The following is a 20,428-nucleotide window of genomic DNA, read 5'->3' on the forward strand; positions in this document are numbered from 1 at the left end:
CTGAACCTGTATAACTGATTTTTTTGGCTGCTTGGGGGCAGTGTAAACAAGTTGTGAACACAACACAGACATCATCACTTTTTAAGTTGCTATGTTGAATCTTTGAAGCTCAACAGCTTATCAGTGAAGAGAAACAGGTAGGTAAAATGTCTCTGTTCAGCTGAGTGTCTAAAATTCCCATCTGGGTTAAAAGTTTTTGGTTCAGAATGAGGCTGGAAAGCTTCTGAAAACTTGGTATAAGCCCAGCCAACCCTGTGGAGATTACACTGATTTTTTGTGACAAGTTGGCAAATCCTTTTTCTTTTTGTTGTCATGTGCAGCGTACCCATTCCCAGGTGAGTCCCGATGATGCAGTCGTCAGAGCTCCTCTCTCGGAGGCTGCTGCGATACGACGTCCCTGTCACACGCATCGAGCTGCTCCGCCGGTGGTGCTCCGCGCCGACGTCAGGCTCCAACACCGCTGCAGAATGCACACATACACACATATTCAGCATCGTGTTTTTGTTATTTACAAGCTAATTATAAACAGCTGCTCCTTTGTATGGAAACCCATGTCTGCCACTATAAAAAAAAAAAAAAAAAAAAAAAAGATCCTGTAGGTCGTTATAATGAGAAACTTTCTCAAAGTAATGACTAATTATCTCAAATAATGATTTATTATCTCAAAATAATGACTTAGTATCTCAAAATATCAACTAACTATCTCAAAATAATGCTTCAGTATCTTAAAATAACAACTTCCTATCTCAAAATAGTTGCTTAATATCTCAAGATAATGACTTATCTCAAAATAATGACTTAGTACGTCAAATAATAACTTACTATCTCAAAATAGTCCCTTAATATCTCAAGATAATGACTTAGTATCTCAAAATAATGACTTACTATGTCAAATAACAACTTACTATCTCAAAATAACAACTTACTATTTCAAAACAGTCACTTAATATCTCAAGATAATGACTTAGTATCTCTAAATAATGACTTAGTATCTCAAATAACAACTTACAATAATGACTTAGTATCTCAAATAACAACTTCCTATCTCAAAATAGTCGCTTAATATGTCAAGATAATATCTTAATATTTCAAAATAATGACATAGTATCTTAAATAACTTACTATTTCATAATAACTACTATCTCAAAATGACTTTGTATGTCAAAACAACGTACTATCTCAAAAATAATGACTTAGTATCTCAAATAACTTACTATTTCAAAATAACTACTAACTATCTCAAAATAATGACTTAGTATGTCAAAACAACGTACTATCTCAAAATAATGACTTAGTATCTCAAAATAACAATGCACTATCTCAAAATAATGACTTAGTATGTCAAAACAACATACTATCTCAAAAATAATGACTTAGTATCTCAAATAACTTACTATTTCAAAATAACTACTATCTCAAAATAATGACTTAGTATCTCAAAATAACAATGCACTATCTCAAAATAATGACTTAGTATCTCAAAACAACAACTTATTATCACAGAATAATGACGTAGTATCTGAAAATAATGACTCATTTTGAGATACTACGTCATTATTTCGAGGAAGTTTCTCATTGAAATGATTTACAGACACGTTTTTGTTTTTCATCACATTGGTGTAAATGGGCTTTCATACTTTTGTGTCTGTGTTAATTACAAAGAAACAACCTCACAGTACATCTAGCACCAGGTGGTTAATTATAAAAGCTTGATTTTTAATTTCATCAGCCATGTCTTTTTCCTTTTTTATTGATTGTCTGCTGTTACTGTACATGTCTAATTTCCACGTTGTGATTCTGACTCACCGCTGCTCTTGAAACCCAGGAAGCGAGACAGCTTGCCCTGGCAGCGCTCCTGCTCGTCGTACGTCAGTAGCTGGTAGATGAATTGCCAGATCAGCTGTTTGGCCGGAGTGTCCAACACCGGAAACACGTCCACTATCAGAGTGTCCACATTCCTGCAAACACACACACACACTCCATCCTTACACATCTTTACATAATCAGCCCCCTGTTTCCTGCTGTGTAATTGATTGCCATATGAAGTGAGGATTTCGCTTAGATTTATATTCTTTGCATCTGTAATGACACGTATAGCTGAGACTGAGATGCAGGATTAAAACACATTTTTATGAAGTGGTGGGAGGATAACAGGGATGTCAGTTATAATAGGAGTTACGCCTTCGGGTGTTTATGCTGTATGCACATACTGTGGAATTCAATTGTTTGTTTTTTTTGCTTTTAATCCTGCAGCATCACATGTTTGCATCATCTGCTCCATCCATCTCCTCCTGCTTAGCTATGTGCATTTGTGTCTTAGCTGCTTTTCTTTCCACTGTCCTATCACCATCGTTTTCTCTATCTCTCTCTTTCGCATGCATTAACAGCATCCTCAGCAGCCTGATATATTGAGTGCGGTAAAAAAACACAGTTTCCCCGGCAACGGGTACATTTCTGTCAATGTAAACTAGCCTGTTAACAAAGTCTAGCCACCAAGGTAGTTTGACAAATGCTGAACTTTTAGGTACATTATTTTCTGCTGTCTCTTGCTGCCATCCTAATATACTGATTCCCTAGTGAAGCTGTGGGTATTTTAAAGAATTATTATACTTTGGGCTGCTCCATTAGAATGTCTAACTTTCCAAAAGTCTCTGTAAAAACTCCACCAGCTGCTTCTCTCTTCACTTCATCCCTCAGCTCTCTTCCATCTGTTTAATATTGCGTTATTGCAGACTGCAGACCTACGTGTTCCTCACCGCTCATACATCCCCCCATTTGTTCTGTGCTAATGTTTATACACCCTTTCTCTTCCTCCGTCCCACTGACCTGTGCTGGAAGAAGGTCTCCAGGGCCTTGCAGACTGTGTACCTCTCCTGGATGGTCAGCAGGTGCTCCAGCTGCTGGCTGAAGGTCCGCCCGTGGACTTTGATGCTGGGTGGAAGAATCTCTGCCACCCACTGCAGAGAGCTGAGGGCTGGAGACCTGTGAGAGATTATCATTATTTTACATTCGTATATTCAAACACACAATCAGTATTCTTTCTCCTTTGTTCTGTATTTTAATTGGGGAAAAAAACGACTTGACGGAGGGGTTTGATGTTTGTTTGTTTGTTTGTCCCAACAGACCGTGAGCTGCTGGAAATGTCAAATCACAATGTCGGTATTGTTGGTATTGCATATTGACCTGGAGCGCGGTAACGTGGTGGTGGCCATGCTTGGAGATTCTTCTGGGTCGGTATGGTCTGAGGAGTACTCAGAAGGACCCTCCTCCACCACCAGAGTGGGCATCGCCCCACTGCCCTGCAGCATGGACACCACCTTCTCATGGGAACAGTTTCTACAAAGAGAACAACAGAGCGAATGTGAGCGGGAAAAGTGTAAATGATGAAAAGTTCTAACAAACCAAAATCACGCAACGTTGATGTCAGACAGTGGTTCTTATCATTTTTTGCCCTGTGAAAACAAAGATGTATCTCTAATCTCAAAGTTCTACCAGTTGTAACCAGTAAATCCAGAGTGTTTTCTTTCCGTTAACAATATCAGAATACTAGCCAGTTAGGTTTGACGGAAGTAAAATTATTCAGTCACTTCAAAAAAATGCAAATATTAAAGTAAACCTTTAAACTTTGTGTAGCAGAAATAGGGTTCTCCTGCTTGCTGTCCTATCTTCCTATCTTTCTACCTCTTGAGCAAAAGCAAATGTCACTGCCTATTTCCTCTGTTTTCTTTGACATGTGGCACCAATTTTAAAGTATTCTTATCTTTCTATTAGGAGTTTAACAAAACATGTATTTGTTTTGATTCATTCGGTACAAGGGTTTTGATTCAATATGCATTACAAACGGAATGATTCAACTATCTTATGGCATTCCGAAAATAAAATGTTGAGCTTAAATTGTGTTAAACCTACTGTTCTCAGTGCCACTGTGCTCGACAAGGCAGCCCAAACCAAAGCATTCTGCCCCAGTGAGACACACTGGGAGGCATGCTATGCTAAGCTAGCTCGTTGCAACAGAAATAAAAGGTCCTCCTGCTTTGAATTGTGAGGGTGATGGCGAGAAAGTGGTGGATTAAAAAAACAGTAGGATACAAGAGTGGGATTTCTTCAAACATGTCAACTCATTTATGCCGTCATCGCCCCAGCGTCTCAATCAGTAAAACTAGCCGGAAACAAGGAGCAATGCAAACGCTACAAGCTAATGTTATCCCTACATCATTTAGGCTGCCGTTCTTGACTGATTGAGACAGGGAAATGGAAATCACACCACCACTTGTTACATTTATAGCCGCAGATATGAGACCCAACTCTGTGGTGGAAAACACAGGCTTTATGAACATGCTTTATGTATTCAACCCCCTTCATGAGCCCATTTCAGCCAGACTGTAATTCCTACTTTGTACAAGTTTTATGTAAAGACCATCTCTCTAGCAGTGAAATACTTTTAAAAGATACATAATTCCTTGTCATCACCAATCCCTAAGAGACTAAATTAACATCTAAATTTTCCAAAGAAATTCATATCAAGCCACTAACAAAAAAAACTTAATATATAGATACACTGTGAAATGCATTGTTCATTGCGTTCTTGGCACTAAATCTACCCACCAACACTGTGACTCCTCTACGACTCCTCTCACACTTACTGTTTAACACAGTCTGGCACAAAAAGTGAGAACATCCTGTTTGTTACATGAGATACTGTACTGACAAGGTGTTCATAATTCACCTCAGTTGTAACGTAAAGATAAAATGATGGAGCTGAGATAGAGAATAAACCTGAGATGCACTAATCCAGGCACTAAAATATCTAATTTTCCGTGTTTTCATAGATACACCTTATGCTCACTTTGTAAACACGACACTGAACGCTCCAACATATCTTGTACTTTATTTTCTTTCTCTCTCTGGAGAACAACTCCCACTGTTTTGCTGATCACCTCCTACTGCAGCAGCAGCAGCAGTGTGTTATCAGGCAGAGCAGCAAAATTATACAGCGCCAATCAAATCAGTACATCAGGCAGCCATGGGAACGGCTCCGCAATTCTCCTCTCACATGGCTATCAGGGTGGCAGAATGAGTAATAACTGTTTCTTCACGCAGCGCCGGGTACATTGGCTTATACTGTATCACCTGATATACTTTATTTACTGAGCTCGTATAGCTGCGGTTCAATTTTCATCCACGCTGGATTTTTTACTGTATCTGCACTCCCACACTCACTCTCTGAAAATCAAGAGGCAGAAGGTCAAGAAGTTGTAAAGTCCACACAAGAACGACGACTACTCCCACTGAGTAAGTTTACATAAAGGCTGCGTTCACGTGCAGCGGCGCCATACATGCATACTGTACCTCCACAGGCACACATGCCAAGGTTAAAGGAGAATATTCATTCAGGGTTAAAAGCATAGTCTGACATTTTGGAGAAATACATTTATTCATTTTCTTGCCAAGACTTAGATGAGAAGATCAATACCATGCTCATATCTATATTTCATAGACAGTATTAAAGAAGTGGATCTAGCCACCTGGACATCACCCAGTGGTTTGTGGACTTCATTCTGAAGCCTCACGTTTGGCATTTTGGCCATCGCTGTCTTAGCTTTTTGGAGCCAGAAGTGACCATATGTGGATAAGAGGATGGAGCTTTGGAGGGGTGAGGGGTGAATCTGGCCAAAAACCAGAGGACAATGCCGTGGTAGTGACTTGTCAATCACAAGGTAGCTACGCCCTAGAACTTTATCGTCCACATAGTTTAACATTTCGCGTCTTACTTGCATTTGACCATCTCGTCAAGCTAGTTTGCTGTCTGTGTCAAGTAGCTGTCCATTAGTCACTCACTCTACATCAGGAAGCAGAACTTCAAAATAAAAGTTCTGTGCTGAAAATTTATTGTACGTCAAAATGAAGTGTTTTTTTTCAAACTTGAACTTGTTTGCAAGTCAGGTGAGGTCCATTCAGAGTGGACCTGTGACCCATTTTTGGACCACAACCCACCAGTTGGGAACCACTGATGTAGAATATATACTGTATGTAATGCTCTACCTCTGTTATATCCAAGCAGCAGCCTCCAGAGCTGAAAACTGAAGCCAGCTCTAAAGTCCCAAAAATTGCAGTTCCTCGAATGGCCACTAGAGGCTGGCTCCAGAAGTGAGCCAATCCCCATGGACCCCCAAGTTAAAATGCCCGACTTTACAGCAGTAATAAACATGTTTACAGCCTGGTATAAAAAAGGTTTTGGTCTCTCACGCTAATTTCAACATTAATGACAACTGTAAAGGTTGTACATTTTTATATAACTCACACATTTACATATTGTTAAAGATTAAATTTAACGTAAAACTTAGATTAAATGCCCAGTCCCTTTTACTAGACCGGTGTGGCTACACATTTTGACAAATAAAGGCCTGTCTCAAATAGAGGCCTGGTCTGGTTGCCAAGCAGTTAATTTCTTTAATAGAAGTTCTTTGGATGTACAAAACCGAGTTGTTAGCTACCTCAAATTATGTGTCCATTCTTCAATTACCCGACAAGTTATTCATATTCCTTTAGTCCATAAGGGTCCTCAGATCAAAAGAAAGAATCAAAAGGGTTTTTCATAAAAATTATATATATCAGTATTGTTTTAACAGGATAAAGTGGTGTTGTGTCGGTATGCTGGGTGCTGTAATCCTTGAGTGCTGTAATTCACTCTCTCTGATGCACTGTCTGTCGGAGCTAGATCAAATGAATGATTCATAATTGATATATTATCTGAAGCCTTATTTTTAATCAAGTAATATTCATACTGGTTTAAATAAACAATTTGATTGTATTACCCAATCTTTGCTGAGCAACAGTTTTGTGTGAAAGGAATTAAAGGCCTGTCCCATGTAGAAGCCCGTCCCAAATATAGGCCCGTTGATATCAGTGATTTAAGCAAATAATAGCCCAGGCTATTAATTGAAATTTTAGGGTATACATAACTAGGGGGGTGGCCACTTTGAGTGACAGGTTGTCAGTCAGATCCACCCTCTTGTCCAAAACTGGTCACTTGTGGCTTAAAAAAAACAACATGATTACAGCTGAAATGCCAAACTTGACAATTCAAAACGGAAGTCCACAAACCACTAAGTGACATCACGGTTGCTACATTCATCATTTTATACAGCCTATGGTTATTTGTCCTTGTTTGGTGTGTGATGCATTTTACAGGGAATGTTTGCATGTATGTTTTTCCTTTGGAAAACTAATGAAAAAAAGGGGGTTTGGGGGTGAAGGGAAAAAATCTGGCTCTTTCCTCTGGATCACAAATACTTCCAGCATCAGAGGAGTTTGATACATTTAGTAAAGCTGCACAGTTTTGAGGGTTTATTTCATAGCTGAGACTTTCATTTTCTCCTGAGGATGACTGACAGGAGGCGGACGCAACAAACTTCAGCTCCAAAAACAGTGAAATGATTGAAGGGAGACTATAACCGAACCCAAATAAAAGTACTCATGTGCTCTGTGATGGACTGTCTGGCACAGTGAAAGATGGTTTTCACATGAGCAGCAGATGGTTTCTCCTGGAGAAAAACAAGCCATCTCTAAATATACCGCCTTAGTTCAAGAACTTGGAGAGAAGGCAAAGACAAAATACTACTACTACAACTACTGCTGCTGCTGCTACAAATAATTATAATAATTTTAAATCCATCAAAGACAAACCTCATGTCCAGTCCATTGAGGAAGAGGATACGATCACCTGTTTTCAGTCCACACTCCTCAGCAGGACTATCTGAGAGGGAGACAAAGATGGCAGATAATCAGAGACTAAAAAAGGGATCCTGGCACAACCTCACCAGCTAACAAGGTGCACTGAACAGACGGGCAGAGCCGGGGAAGATGGTGACTAATGTGAAGCTGTCAATCTGACGTCCAACAAAGCCCATCAACAAACTGATGATCTCCATGCTAAATTGTTATTACGTAAGGAAACAGTGCTGTCAAAACAATCCCCGGTGGAGTCTGTCCCGACTGCACTGTACCCATCCACCATCGCCTCCTCATCTGTCAAATCACAGCTGAATTCTCCTTTCATCGAATGTCATGCTATTGTTCTTTCTTAACCCAGAGTTTGGATGTGACAAACTCCTCATGTGAGAAAGTAGCGTGCGCACATTCACGGGCCACGAGACAGACTCGAAATCAAAGTTGTCCTGGTTCATCGGTGAAGGATCTGCGTGCAGATCACGACGAGAGACATGCTACCACCCCCACTATCTTCATATCAACCTCCATAAGGCCCACTGAGTCAGTCCGCGCTGGCCCGCTACAGCACATGATGGTGGGAGATGATGGTGGGCGGGAACAGTGCAGTCATCATCATCACACACACACACACACACACACACACCTCCCTCATCACCGTGGAACCTGGCAAATTCCCTCAACAGTATCTTCGCAGCCTCTCTTGTCTCCTGCTTTTATTTGGTGGAGCAGTAACAGTTAATTAAACAACATTTTACTGCTGGAAAACATGGAAGTAATTAACATGCTTTTACCAAAAGCTCTTAGCAGCAATTAACCCCACAAATATTTAACAGTGAGTTTCATTTTTGAGCCAATATCCTTGCTGGTAAAAAGCAGACATTGTTTTATCCAAACACTTATTCAGCAGTGGAGAGTGCTGGTGCAGCGACACTATTGATTAAAAATAGACAATAAAAAAATCTGCATAGGAAACCAATACATAGGGCTTTGTAGTTATTTTTATGTTATGTTGTAAATCGACACCAGATGCTAGAAACATTCTGTAGTAAGACTGGACGATACAAACAATTCAATAACTTTAAGGGTATAGTTTGACAGTTTGGGACATACACGCATTTGCTTTCGTGATTAAAGTTAGATTAAAAAAAAAAACTGATAACACTCTCTCAAATCTATGTGGGAAATAGCTCACTTGGCTTTGTCCAAAGGTAACAAAATAAAACCACAAATGGTCGTTCTTACACTTAAAAATGTAAAAATATGGCTTACAGAGATATAACATGATAGTTTCTGAGTTTTGGGGGTGTTTTGGTGGAGGTGGCTTTGGATTTATATTCACCGCACAGCTACCAGTGTAGTGTCATTCTTCTCATCTAACTCTCCTCAACAAAGCAAATAAGTGGGATCCCAAAATGTCTATTTTTTTTAAAAGGTATACTTTGCAGGACTTTCCTAAAAAAACAAACAAAAAAAAAACAAGTAATCCCTCTCAATCATCACTTATGACCTTAAGTGCTATATCGTAGGCAAATGGACTTGCTTGAGTCTCTTGAAGACGTTTCACCGCTCATCCAAGAGGCTTCTTAACCAAAGAAGATATAGCACTTATGATTACCATGACCTGGATGACTGAGAATCTTCACTAAAACCATCATTTAAGACCCACTAGAAGTGTGCAGTGGTGTATTTTTTCTGCAGTGACTCTGCCCTCTGTCTGTATATTCTTCTTTTCTTCTTCTTTTCTGTGTTCAGGTCGTTTATGGGTGTGTACCCACACAGCGGTTAGGTGAAGTCTGGGCTTTATCAAAAGACAGCAACCGGGTGCCAAACTGTGAGCAGCAGATCCAAGAGATACAGCGCCAAAAGCCAATCTGGGGTTCGCTTTTACTTTCACCTACACTGGCAAGCTTTTGCAAACAGTAACCGACAATCCTGCAGAGTATACCTTTAAGGAAATGATTTTGATGTCACTATATAATGGTATACATACATACAATGGTAAACAAAGGCACTATCCTCTTTCTGTTTTGGTTGCGCGGTGGCTGATGCACTTCCTTTGTGCCTCAAACTGAACCGTCATTTTCCCAGGAGATCGTACCCAGTGGCAGACAGAATAAAGCCTTCGCACAGTACACAATCTGACATGTAAGAGCACGAAAACACAGGTCTATTTATTTACATTAATGATAGCTGCATTCCACTAATAGGAGGCCTTGATACTGTGCATGCTGGCTCACTGACATAGCTTACTGGCACACTAATTGGAAGTAAGCCAGTCTTAATGTTTGTGACAAATCAGAATGTCTGCTGTGAAAAAGGTCTATTGCATAGTGACAACGAAGCTCATAGGGAGCCAATTTAAACCCTGATGGTGTCATTATTCTATTGCCATTACATTATGTAATCAATATTCATTTTATAATGATAAGTTAAAGCAAAAAAGGTGCCTATTTCCACTTTAGGGTTGTAAAATTAATCCATTAGATAGTCTAATGTCTTAATTAGATAAGCTCAAGACATAAAAGGTAGTCAGTCTGAAAACAAGGGAGCTTTTATCAGAATTTAAATCTGAGTTTGAATTTGTACTTGCCTTTCTTCATCTTTTTTACGAAGCCATAATGCATCCTGACAGTTTGTGTGATTTGTACTGATTATAAGAATGAACATGAATGTAACAGCGCAGCATTGACTGACTGCTTTAAGTGTCTGTTACTGCACAGAACAGCCTGTTCTAAGTGTTTTCCTCTTAACATTTCATTGGGTGACTCATACTAATCCACTTCCTGGTACACTCATAGTCACACACCTCCTGATCACCTTCAACCCCCCAGCGGCTGGCACCACAACAGACTCACCCACATAAAACGCATCCGCCCCCCCCACCCCCCCTCGCCAGCCAACACAGAACAACGTTTGGGTCAAACCACCACACACACACACAGCGAGTAGGCATCTATCAGGACTGTACTGTACGGGTTTTTATATAGAAGCAGTACCTGGGATAACGGAGTCGATGCAGACGGGGGCGTGACCTCGCAGCGTGAAGCCGAAGTTCTTCTTCCCCCGGTATACACGAACGATCCTGACGAAAGGCAGGAAGTGAGATGAGCAAATACATAACGGGTTTACAGACAGCAGCGTCATGAAAATACGTATTGAGTGATTACATCATGACATAGTACATTTGAGATCAAAAGTTCATATGAAAAACTGTTTTCATACAACTTTAGCTAAGACGCAATATCATAAATAGAGCTGAAACTTACACATATTTTCATTGTTTCCTTGGTTAATCGATTAGTTGTTTGGTCTATAAAATGTCAGAAAATGGTAAAAAAGCCCAAGATGAAGTCCTTGAATGTCTTGTTTTGTTCACAGCCCATTAATATTCAGTTTACAGTCATAGAGGAGTCAAGAGACCAGAAAATATTCACATTTAAAAGGTGGAATCAGAGAACTTTGAACTTTTTTTGTCTTAAAAGATCATGCAAATTCGATTTATTGATCATCAGATTAGTTGGCAATTAATGTAATAGTTGACAACCAATTGATGAATCGATTAATCATTGCAGTTTTAATCATAAAGTTAGTTTTTTGCGTCATTAATGTCAAACGCTTTGCAGATTTCTTTTGTTTTTGTATGTTACAATCATATTACCTTATTGCAGGGGAACTGTTTTGGTCATTTGGTCGATAAAATGTCAACAAATGGTGAAAAAATCTCCAAAAAACTTCTCCAAATCGCTTTCTTTGTCCAACCAACAGACCGCAACTGAAAGATATTCAGTTTACAGTCATAGAGGAGTAAAAAAAAAAAAAAAAAAGAAAAAAAAGAAAAGAAATAAATTCACATTTATGAGGTGGAATTTTTTTTACTTAAAAAAATCTTCAAACCAATTAATCAATTATCATATTAGTTGTTGATTAACGTAACAGTTGACAAATAACTGATTAATTGATTAACCACTGCAGCTCTAATCATAAATTTTGTTTTTTTCGTCATTAATGCCAAAAGCTTTGCAGACTTCTTTTGTTTTCGTATGTTAAAATCATAGTACTTTTTTGCGGGGCAACCATTTTAATCATTAAGTTTATTAAATGCCAACAAATAGCAATTAAAATCTCCCAGAAACATGTCCAAATTCCTTAATTTGTCAAAACAATAGTCCTAAACCCAATGATGTTCAGTTTACAGTCTTAGAGGAGTAAAAAAACAACAAAAAAAAAAACCAGAAAATATTCACATTTATAAGATGGAATCAGAGAATTTGGACTTTTTTCCTTAAAAAATTTCTCAAATTGATTCATCGATTATCAAATTAGCTGACGATTAATGTAAAGCAGCTGACAACTAATTGGTTAATCATTGCAGCTCTAATCATAAAGTTTGTTTTTCATCATTAATGCCAAAAGCTTTGCAGATTTCTTTTGTTTTTTGTGTTAATATCTTATTAATATTTAATGGGTGAATCTGTTTGAATCATTTGGTTGATAAAATGTCAACAAATAACGATCACAATGTCCTAGAGACATCTCCAAATTGCTTTATTTGTCCAAAACCCTAGTCCTGAACCCAAAGATATAGAATTACAGAAGACAAAGAAAGGCGTCACATTTGAAAAGCGGGATTCAGAGACTATTCAGCATTTGACTGATTAAATGATTATTCATTAATTACAATGGCTTTCAGCATCGATTCTGACATCATTCGACAATGCTGATGCTAAACAGTCTTTCTGTGAATGGACGAGGAGCCCAGCTGTCTCTAGATGATGGAGCCTTCACTCACTGCTGTCAACAAGGCTGTTTGTACATCGCCTTTGTTTTGATTTGTCACTTCCTGCAGGTGGGAGTCAGAACAAGTGTGGCCATGACGCTCGACTTTACTGCGATCCAACACTGTGACTTACGCTGATAAAATGGCTTTTTTTTTTTTTTTTTTACATAACAATCCCAACTAGAGCAGCTTCAACTCCAAATCACTCCACATGTCTCTCTGTGTGTTTTATTCTCCAGCTTCCGGCCCAAACAAAAATAATTCAGGTCAAACTCAACATAGGAAAAAAGCTTTGACATTTTGCTGATGGTGGTGTTTTTCTCTGATTCACCCCAGTGGAGGAGTGCACAGTGGAACCTCACGTTAAATCAAAGATGAGACACTTCTGGTGTCTATCCACCAGTGCGTTGCCATAGAAACGACTGAAGGCAACACTGCTTCGATATGTAAACAGGGAAAGACAAAAAAAAAGAAAAAAAAAAGAAAAGAAGGACGAGGAGGGGGGGAGAGAGAGAAAACATAAAGATCTGGTGTTTGATCGCTGTGGTTACTGGCTGTTATGTAAGCCGAGCTAAATGCAGATGGGCACATTGGGTGCCGAGTGTGTCCATGTGTGTGCGCTGGGGGTGTTGGGCTGTGCAGCCACAATAAGAGGCGCAGCATCAGCCTTGAGCACACTTGGCAAACTGAGAGGCTATCAGGCCGCTAAAGGCCTCGACTCCTGATTCCCATCAGTCGGCACTACTTTACACTTTTACATGGTTTTACATGAAGTGATCTAGCCCAAAAAATATTACATAACAACCCAAATGAGTCAGTCTGTCACTACTTAATGGAACCACCGAATCATCAACCACTGGCTCATTGTGTAGCAGCTCCAATATTGGCCTAAAATGACTAAATTGCCAATCTACAGTGATTGATTTTGAGTATCTGAACCAATGAGCCCTCCTGTAGTCACACCATCACCAACTAAAACACCACTTTAAACACATCTGGGGGCGGATGCATTAAAAAAAATCTCACTGTTTTTGAAAATGAGTTGTGAAGCATGTTTCACCCATCCATCCGTCTATCTAGTTTGTTAGTGTGGAAAGACAATAGTGTTACACAACACTCTCGAGAGGTATTATTCAGTTCAGTTCGGGGAAGGCACAAGCACGCAGCACAACTACTTATTGTGACTGTGCCACTTACACCACATGACGTAATCTCTCCCATTATAACACTCACAGCTTGCCTCCTATTGTCGCGTGACCTGCCAATATGATTACACTTAGACATATTCGGCCGTGTTTTTTCGCTCCCATGTGGCTGGAGACAGATCTTGGGGGATTGGTCAGTTAGTTTGTGTGGGAGTGTGGGAGCGCACTGCCTGCCACCCCTATAATCCTGCACTAAAGTCCACTGTGGCGTTATTAATTGGACAGTGGTGTAATCAGCGTGTTAGTGGGTGGAGGAAGAGCGGTACAGGTTGAATGGTCAGGGGCTCTACAATGGTGCGGTGGCATTGTCGAAAACATTGATTTATCAGTGCAGACTCTGAATATTTTGAATGCTTTCAGTGCTAATTTTTCACAGTATAACTACACCTTGTTCTCTGCTACTAACCAAGGAAAGGAAAGTCATTGTCATGATATAACCTTGTTAAATTTAACTTTCAATAAAGATTTTGAATTGATTGAAATATTGATATTTTTCAAGGCATTGTATCAAAGTTAAAAAATCGAGTATTGTGACACCTCTACAGTGCAGAATTAACTTGTCCAACAGATGAGGAAAAACAAACAAGCAGATGGTAGTTTCAGGTTCAAGGAGCTGGAGACGAAGTGAAAACTGTGCCTGAGCACTTTCTAACTCATACTGTAGGGTGTGAAAACATGTTATTGACACGATTTGAGGTTTTTTAAGTTCAGCTTTGTGACAAGACTCAGAGGAAAAGTGAGCTTGAGAACGGAAGAAAACAGAAAGGATGGAAAAAGAGACACATTTTCCTCTGTTTCGTAAACATTTTCAAAACATTGTGCTTGTTAAATGTCTGAAAAGCAAAGTAAATTGTTTGCTGCTGTATTATGTGTTGAGATGAATGTGTCAGTGGCCAGGTTTCCAACAGCAAACAACTCTTAAGAGCCACTCAGTTATCATCATATTACATGTGTACTCACCTCTGATTGGGTCCAATCGGGGGATGTGCAGGCATCCCAGAGACGGACTTCCTCAAGCCCCTGTCTCTTTCCCCCTCACCCCTCCCTCCGGGTTCTCCATCTCTGGGCACTGAGCTGGCCCGTTTGGACCCATGGTGGCGGTCTGAATGATCCTCGCTCCGACTGCGCCGGATCCTGCCCTGCGGCTCGCTGATGCTCTTGCTGCGGCAGAGCCGGTTGATCACGTTCTGGTTCACGGACTCGTCGAAGCGCTGTCGGTGCTTCTTGGGAATGAAGATTCTGGCAAACATGGTGGCATGTGAAGGGAGGAAATAAAAAGGGGGTGATGTTAGTTTGTTGTCCGCAAGAGTTGCCTCAGAAAATAAAGGAGTAGGAAAGAGGAAGGATCTATATCACAGATCCACCTCGATCCATTGTGAGTCCAGAACCGATAATCTTTGATTTCCAGTGAAACAAGGACAGCAAGTCAAACATCCAGCATGAGCAGAGATTAAAAAGTGATGATCAGCTCGATCGTTGCTGAAAAAATCTTCAGAATCCCAAGTCCACACTAAATCAAATCAACAGGCTTCCTCCTTCAAGACTCAAAGAAAAAGCCTTCTGACAGACAGGTAAGAGGTTGTTTCCCTCAGGACGTGACTGCTGTCCCCAAACACAAGACGAGATAAGTTGAAAAGGACGCCAGAGAGAAAAGATCTTTCTCTGAGGAGAGAGACAGTGAGGAAATCTTAGCGTCACTCGCTGCTTGCTGGAGTCTCACTGCAGCAGCGTGAGGTACCAGAGCCAGAATACAGCAAGAGAAAAAAGGTGTGGGAGTGAGTGAGCATGGGATTTCTCCTCTGCTATCTCTCTCTCTCTCTCTCCATCTACAGCATCGCACTCTCTCGCTCTCCTACACTTCCGTCCATGCTTCACCTCTGTGTCACTCTGTCATAATGAGCACACAGCAGGAAGCTGTCATCATCTGACTGACCTCAGACCTTACCACTCTGATAGATACTTGTTTTTTTTAGCTATGTGAGGTAAGAGACAGGCATAATTAACCTAATCAAAGGCAGCACCCAGAAGGAGGAAAAGGTTTTTACTAAATTAATCATTCTCGTTTAAATTTGGAGTCCACTAATTTTCCAACAGCTTCATCTCATTATAAAAAGGTTAGATGAGGACATTCTCACTTTCAACTACTGTACAAGGGGAACAAAGGCCACACTAGAAGCTCCATTGTCTGTTATGTTCTTAAAGGGGTAGTCCAGAGATTAACTACTGCCCTTTAAACTAGTGTTACCACCTCGTGGTTGTATGCCTCCACAAACAATCACAGCTACGTACCCAAAAACAAGGATTCTTCTCACACATCCTCAACCAGGCAGCACAGAAGATCTATACAATCAACACAGTTTCAACATCAGTGTCACCAATTCAGTATCCGACCAAATGTCTTCCCTTCTGTTCCTGAGATATGACTAGGGATGCACTGATCCAAAATCTGGAACGAATATCGGCCCCGATATCATCAAAATAGATGGATCGGGTATCGGAAAATGCAACCGATACCTGAGGCAATCCTTTCCCTTTAAATCTATTGCGACGCGAGCTACGTCATTATTTTTGTTAGAGTTTATTTTTGTTAAAAATAAATAGTTCATCACAAATTTGTAATGTGAGGTCACAACCTTTGACCACTAAATTCTAATCACTTCATCATTGAATCCAAGTGGACATTTGTGCCAAAAAATAATGAAATTCCATTAAGGCAGTCCTGAGATATCGTGCTCATGAGAATGGGACAGACATCACGAAAACATAATGCCTCCGACCATGGCTTTGCTGTCAAGAAGACATAAAAATGAAGGGTCCAAATTGGTACAGCAGGAACTGAGACATGCTTACTTTTAGTCCATGGTATGTGTCAAGCTCTAACGATGCTGGATCCTGCAATTCCCATGATGCAACTTAATCAAAATTTTCATGGCACGCTCCTTGCCTTTCTCTTCAAGACTTAGATAAGAAGATTGACACCACCTCCATGTCTAGACGGTAAAAATGGAGCTACAGTAAGAAGACAGTTAGCTTAGCTTAGCATAAAGACTGGAAACACAGGGAAGCAGCTAGCCTGGCTCTGTCTAATTGTAACAATTCAAGCTAGCAACACCTCTAAAGCTCACTGATTATCATGTTATATCTTGTTTTAAAACACTTTTAATCTTTTATGTTATCAGATTACTTTCTAATATCCATCAACATTTTACACTTAACACTGGTACTGGCATTTTCTGAAATTTTTAAATACCCATGCAGATGACGTTTTGGTACCAAGACCAGAATCACCTTACTTTGTGGGAAGGCAAACTTTTAAACTGTTGTGTTGAAACACAAGCAAACTTATAGGGATTTAATTCAAATTAAATTGTCAAAAATCATCAAAATTGTAATTTTTTAAACAGTTAACATCTGAATACATATTAAGTAGGGCTGCACGATATGGAGAAAATCAAATATCACAACATTTTTGACCAAACGCCTTGATATCAGAATTGCAGAGTGACTATTGGTGCTTTCACAAAATATTTACACAATGAGATTTTTGATAAATAGTTGTCAGTAATGTGGATAAAATGACTAAGTGGGTAAAGGCAAACAATAAACAGCTAGAACAGCCTGATCATTTCACAAAATTACATCATTTTACTGTAATGCCGCCTTTAAAAGCAGGAAAAGACAACACTTACTATATTGCGATATCCAACATCTAAGACGATATCTAGCCTAAAATCAGGATGTTGATGTCATATTGATGTATTGCCCAGCCCCAACATTAAGTAAACAACACTACTGATACTACACAGTACTACGGAGTTTCCATACCAAGCCCTACTTAACAGACTGAAAGCATGTTGTGGCACAATCAACAAGCAAAATGTCAAAGAGGGGGATGAGTGTGTGGACTGTACGAGCTGTTTCATATTGAGCGCTGGCTGTTTACCAAACAACAGTGCCGACTATGAGAACAAAACAAAATGAGTCGTCCCCCACACACAAGGACTCGGCTGACAACAGAAAACATTTCATTCAAGCGATCAGAACTGCTGCGAAGAGACAAGGCAGCCACCCACACATGCATACACAAACAGTCTTTATAACTATACCTGTGAGGATATCCACACTCTACTCCTCTGACAGTGCTCTTAATTTGTTCTCAGGCATGTCTGTCCTTAAAGGAAAGTTCACCAGCTTTTATGCTGGGCACAGACAGTGAGTTGACTGCATTACTTGGTCCTTTATGTTGTAGTCTGAAGCCTTAATGAGCAATGTTGCAAAGTAGACACAAGATATGTGATTTTTGAGAAAAGGGTTCCAGTTATTTTGGGAAATTCACTCACACAGACTGATGATAGACAGTATATGGGCAGATCAGCTATTCTGCTTTAACCTGAACATAAACTTCTCCTTTATATTCACTGCAATATCATAGTTTCACATTTTGGCAAACAGACTAGTCTACTGTATACAGTAAATATGCAGCTATCACTGGCAGCTGCTTAGCTTACGTAGCTTTGCATAAAGACTGGAAACAGGTGCAAACTGCTAGCTTGGCATTGTCCAGAGTTTCAGAATTGCTGGTAGGTGGATTTTGATAGCTTCAGACAGAGCCAGACAAGTTTCAGAATGTTAATATGCTATGCTAAGCTAACTTCTGGCTGTAGCTTCATATTGGTATCAACAATGTTGGGGAGTAGTGAACTACAAGTACTTAAACTAGTAGTTTAACTACATTTTTGCCATTTTTTTTTGTCGCTAACAACGAACAATTTCAGGCCATAAAAGGAAAGGAATTATTTTTCATTTTAATTTTACCATTGCTTCTCTACTGCAATTGAACCCCTTTTAACCAAAATTAGTCATAAGTCATTCTCATCCAACTACACTGGCTCCCTGTTCAGTACCAGACTGATTACAAAAACCTTCTGCTCACCTTCAAAGCCCTCCTCAACCTCACTGCTCTGCCCCCAGGCTCTGGAACTCCCTACCCCCACACATACGACAGTCTGACAGCATAACATCCGCCAAATCCCATCTCAAATCCCACCTGCAGACCTGACAAACCCCAATATGCTAACTGGAGGTTTTCTGTGCTCATGTAAACACCATATCCCGAATATACTCAAAACTGGGATAAGCCTCATATACAGGTTTAGTGTGTCAATGGAATTGCAGGGAGTGTCTACAAAAATAAAGGCGTTCTTTATATTTTCCATGAATAGTGGGGCATTTTATTGTTTTTGGTTTATGTATGATCCGTGAACAAAGGGCCACTTTATTGCATAAAGTCAATTAAATGGCATTTCTTTTTGCTGTAATGAGACTTTTTTGTACAATATTTTTGTATAATTTCGTATCACATGTACATGGTCAGTTGGATCGTTTTTTACAAAGCAGTCAAAACAACTGTGTCCTCATAAAAGCGGACACGTACAGTAACCTACAAAAAATAAACACAAAGAATTTCCAATATATAAACACTATAGCCATCACTTATTAATCTAATGTTCAAATAAGTGCAGACACAAGCAAAGAAATCATCTAATGATGGGGTTCGCTCTTTTCTCGCCAATCACAGCGTAGGAATGATCAAGGGTTGATATCCTGCACCAATATATTCGCGGTTTCGAGGTCTGGTCCCTAGAGTTCACAACATTGAGAAATGGTAACACTGACATCCCAGGTCCAATTCACCCAACTGGTTCTATCTGGCAGCCCAAAAAGTGGCATCAAAGGAAGTTAGAAAAACAAAGTATGAAAAGAAAAACTCTACTGAGGACAACTGAACTCCAGCTGAGGTTGGAATATTGACTTTATACATCCATGATATGTACCAAACTATAGCCTACACTTAAATAATGTTAGCCAATATATTATATAATACTGATACTGTTATAATATTCACATACAAGCTAATAACTGACCCAGAGGGTCATGTGTACCTTTTCTGCTTCCATTTTGTGCATAACAGGTGGTGGAGGAGATACGGACGAGCTGAACAATGGTAAAATTTAATTGCCTTGGCTACTATTATTTGAATATTTACACTGTTGCAGGGTTTATTTATTTCTTTTTAATAATGATTCAATTATAAATCCATCCATATGGCGGCTTTACATTTTTAGTGAATATTGTGTGGCTGCAAATACTTACATGTCAGTCCGAATGCCGTCTAACAACAGTTTTCCAACTCAGCCAAATTTACGACGCTGCACTGCAAGTCCACGCTGACTCAAACTTGCGTACACGAGCTGAGACCTGATGTGAGATTTAATTGTAGCCTCTGCTGATGTCCACACTGAGTTCACAGTTTCATTTACAAGCTGATGTGCAGTGGAAGCCAGTGAATTTGTGAGAAGATGATAACAAGGACAAGGATGAGGAGAAAGAGAGCCACATCTTTTATAATGGCTTTTAGTGGAGCAGTGGCTGCTACTCCTGTACGGAGGTGTGTGTGGATGTGGAGGCAGAGCCAGAGCCAGGAGTGGTGGGAATGAGATGTGAATGGGTTCACTGTAACAGATTTCATCCAAATTTTCAGGATGTAATAATGATGGTAATGTGTTTGTATTCATGGAGTGACTCCCGTCAGCGCGGAGTCGTGACGATGTTGATGTAGAGTGGTGTAAATGTCGCATGATTTCTGATTTGTTCAGACTGAGGTCACATTGCAAAGAATCGGACCTGTATCTGATGTAGGGCCACATATTAAAGT

General features: G+C 39.8%; 1 protein-coding gene across 6 annotated transcripts in view; it reads right to left on the reverse strand.

Annotated features, from left to right (window-relative positions):
- Positions 1–20,428, reverse strand: part of grid2ipb (glutamate receptor, ionotropic, delta 2 (Grid2) interacting protein, b) — a 56,104-nt gene that overhangs the window by 19,159 nt on the left and 16,517 nt on the right. For 5 of the 6 annotated variants that reach the window (XM_078163472.1, XM_078163473.1, XM_078163471.1 and 2 more), the window contains 7 exons: positions 14,674–14,952; positions 10,728–10,813; positions 7,687–7,756; positions 3,184–3,336; positions 2,827–2,982; positions 1,807–1,958; positions 326–460 (listed from right to left, as the gene is read on the reverse strand). In XM_078163472.1, the coding sequence (XP_078019598.1) occupies positions 326–460; positions 1,807–1,958; positions 2,827–2,982; positions 3,184–3,336; positions 7,687–7,756; positions 10,728–10,813; positions 14,674–14,952 (1,031 nt within the window). Of the gene's footprint in view, positions 1–325; positions 461–1,806; positions 1,959–2,826; positions 2,983–3,183; positions 3,337–7,686; positions 7,757–10,727; positions 10,814–14,673; positions 15,455–20,428 lie in introns of those variants that run through there. The other variant, XM_078163474.1, reaches the window with a different exon arrangement.

The sequence above is a fragment of the Epinephelus lanceolatus genome, chromosome 21 (genome assembly GCF_041903045.1).
Source record: "Epinephelus lanceolatus isolate andai-2023 chromosome 21, ASM4190304v1, whole genome shotgun sequence".
In the NCBI taxonomy this organism is placed as follows: domain Eukaryota; kingdom Metazoa; phylum Chordata; class Actinopteri; order Perciformes; family Serranidae; genus Epinephelus; species Epinephelus lanceolatus.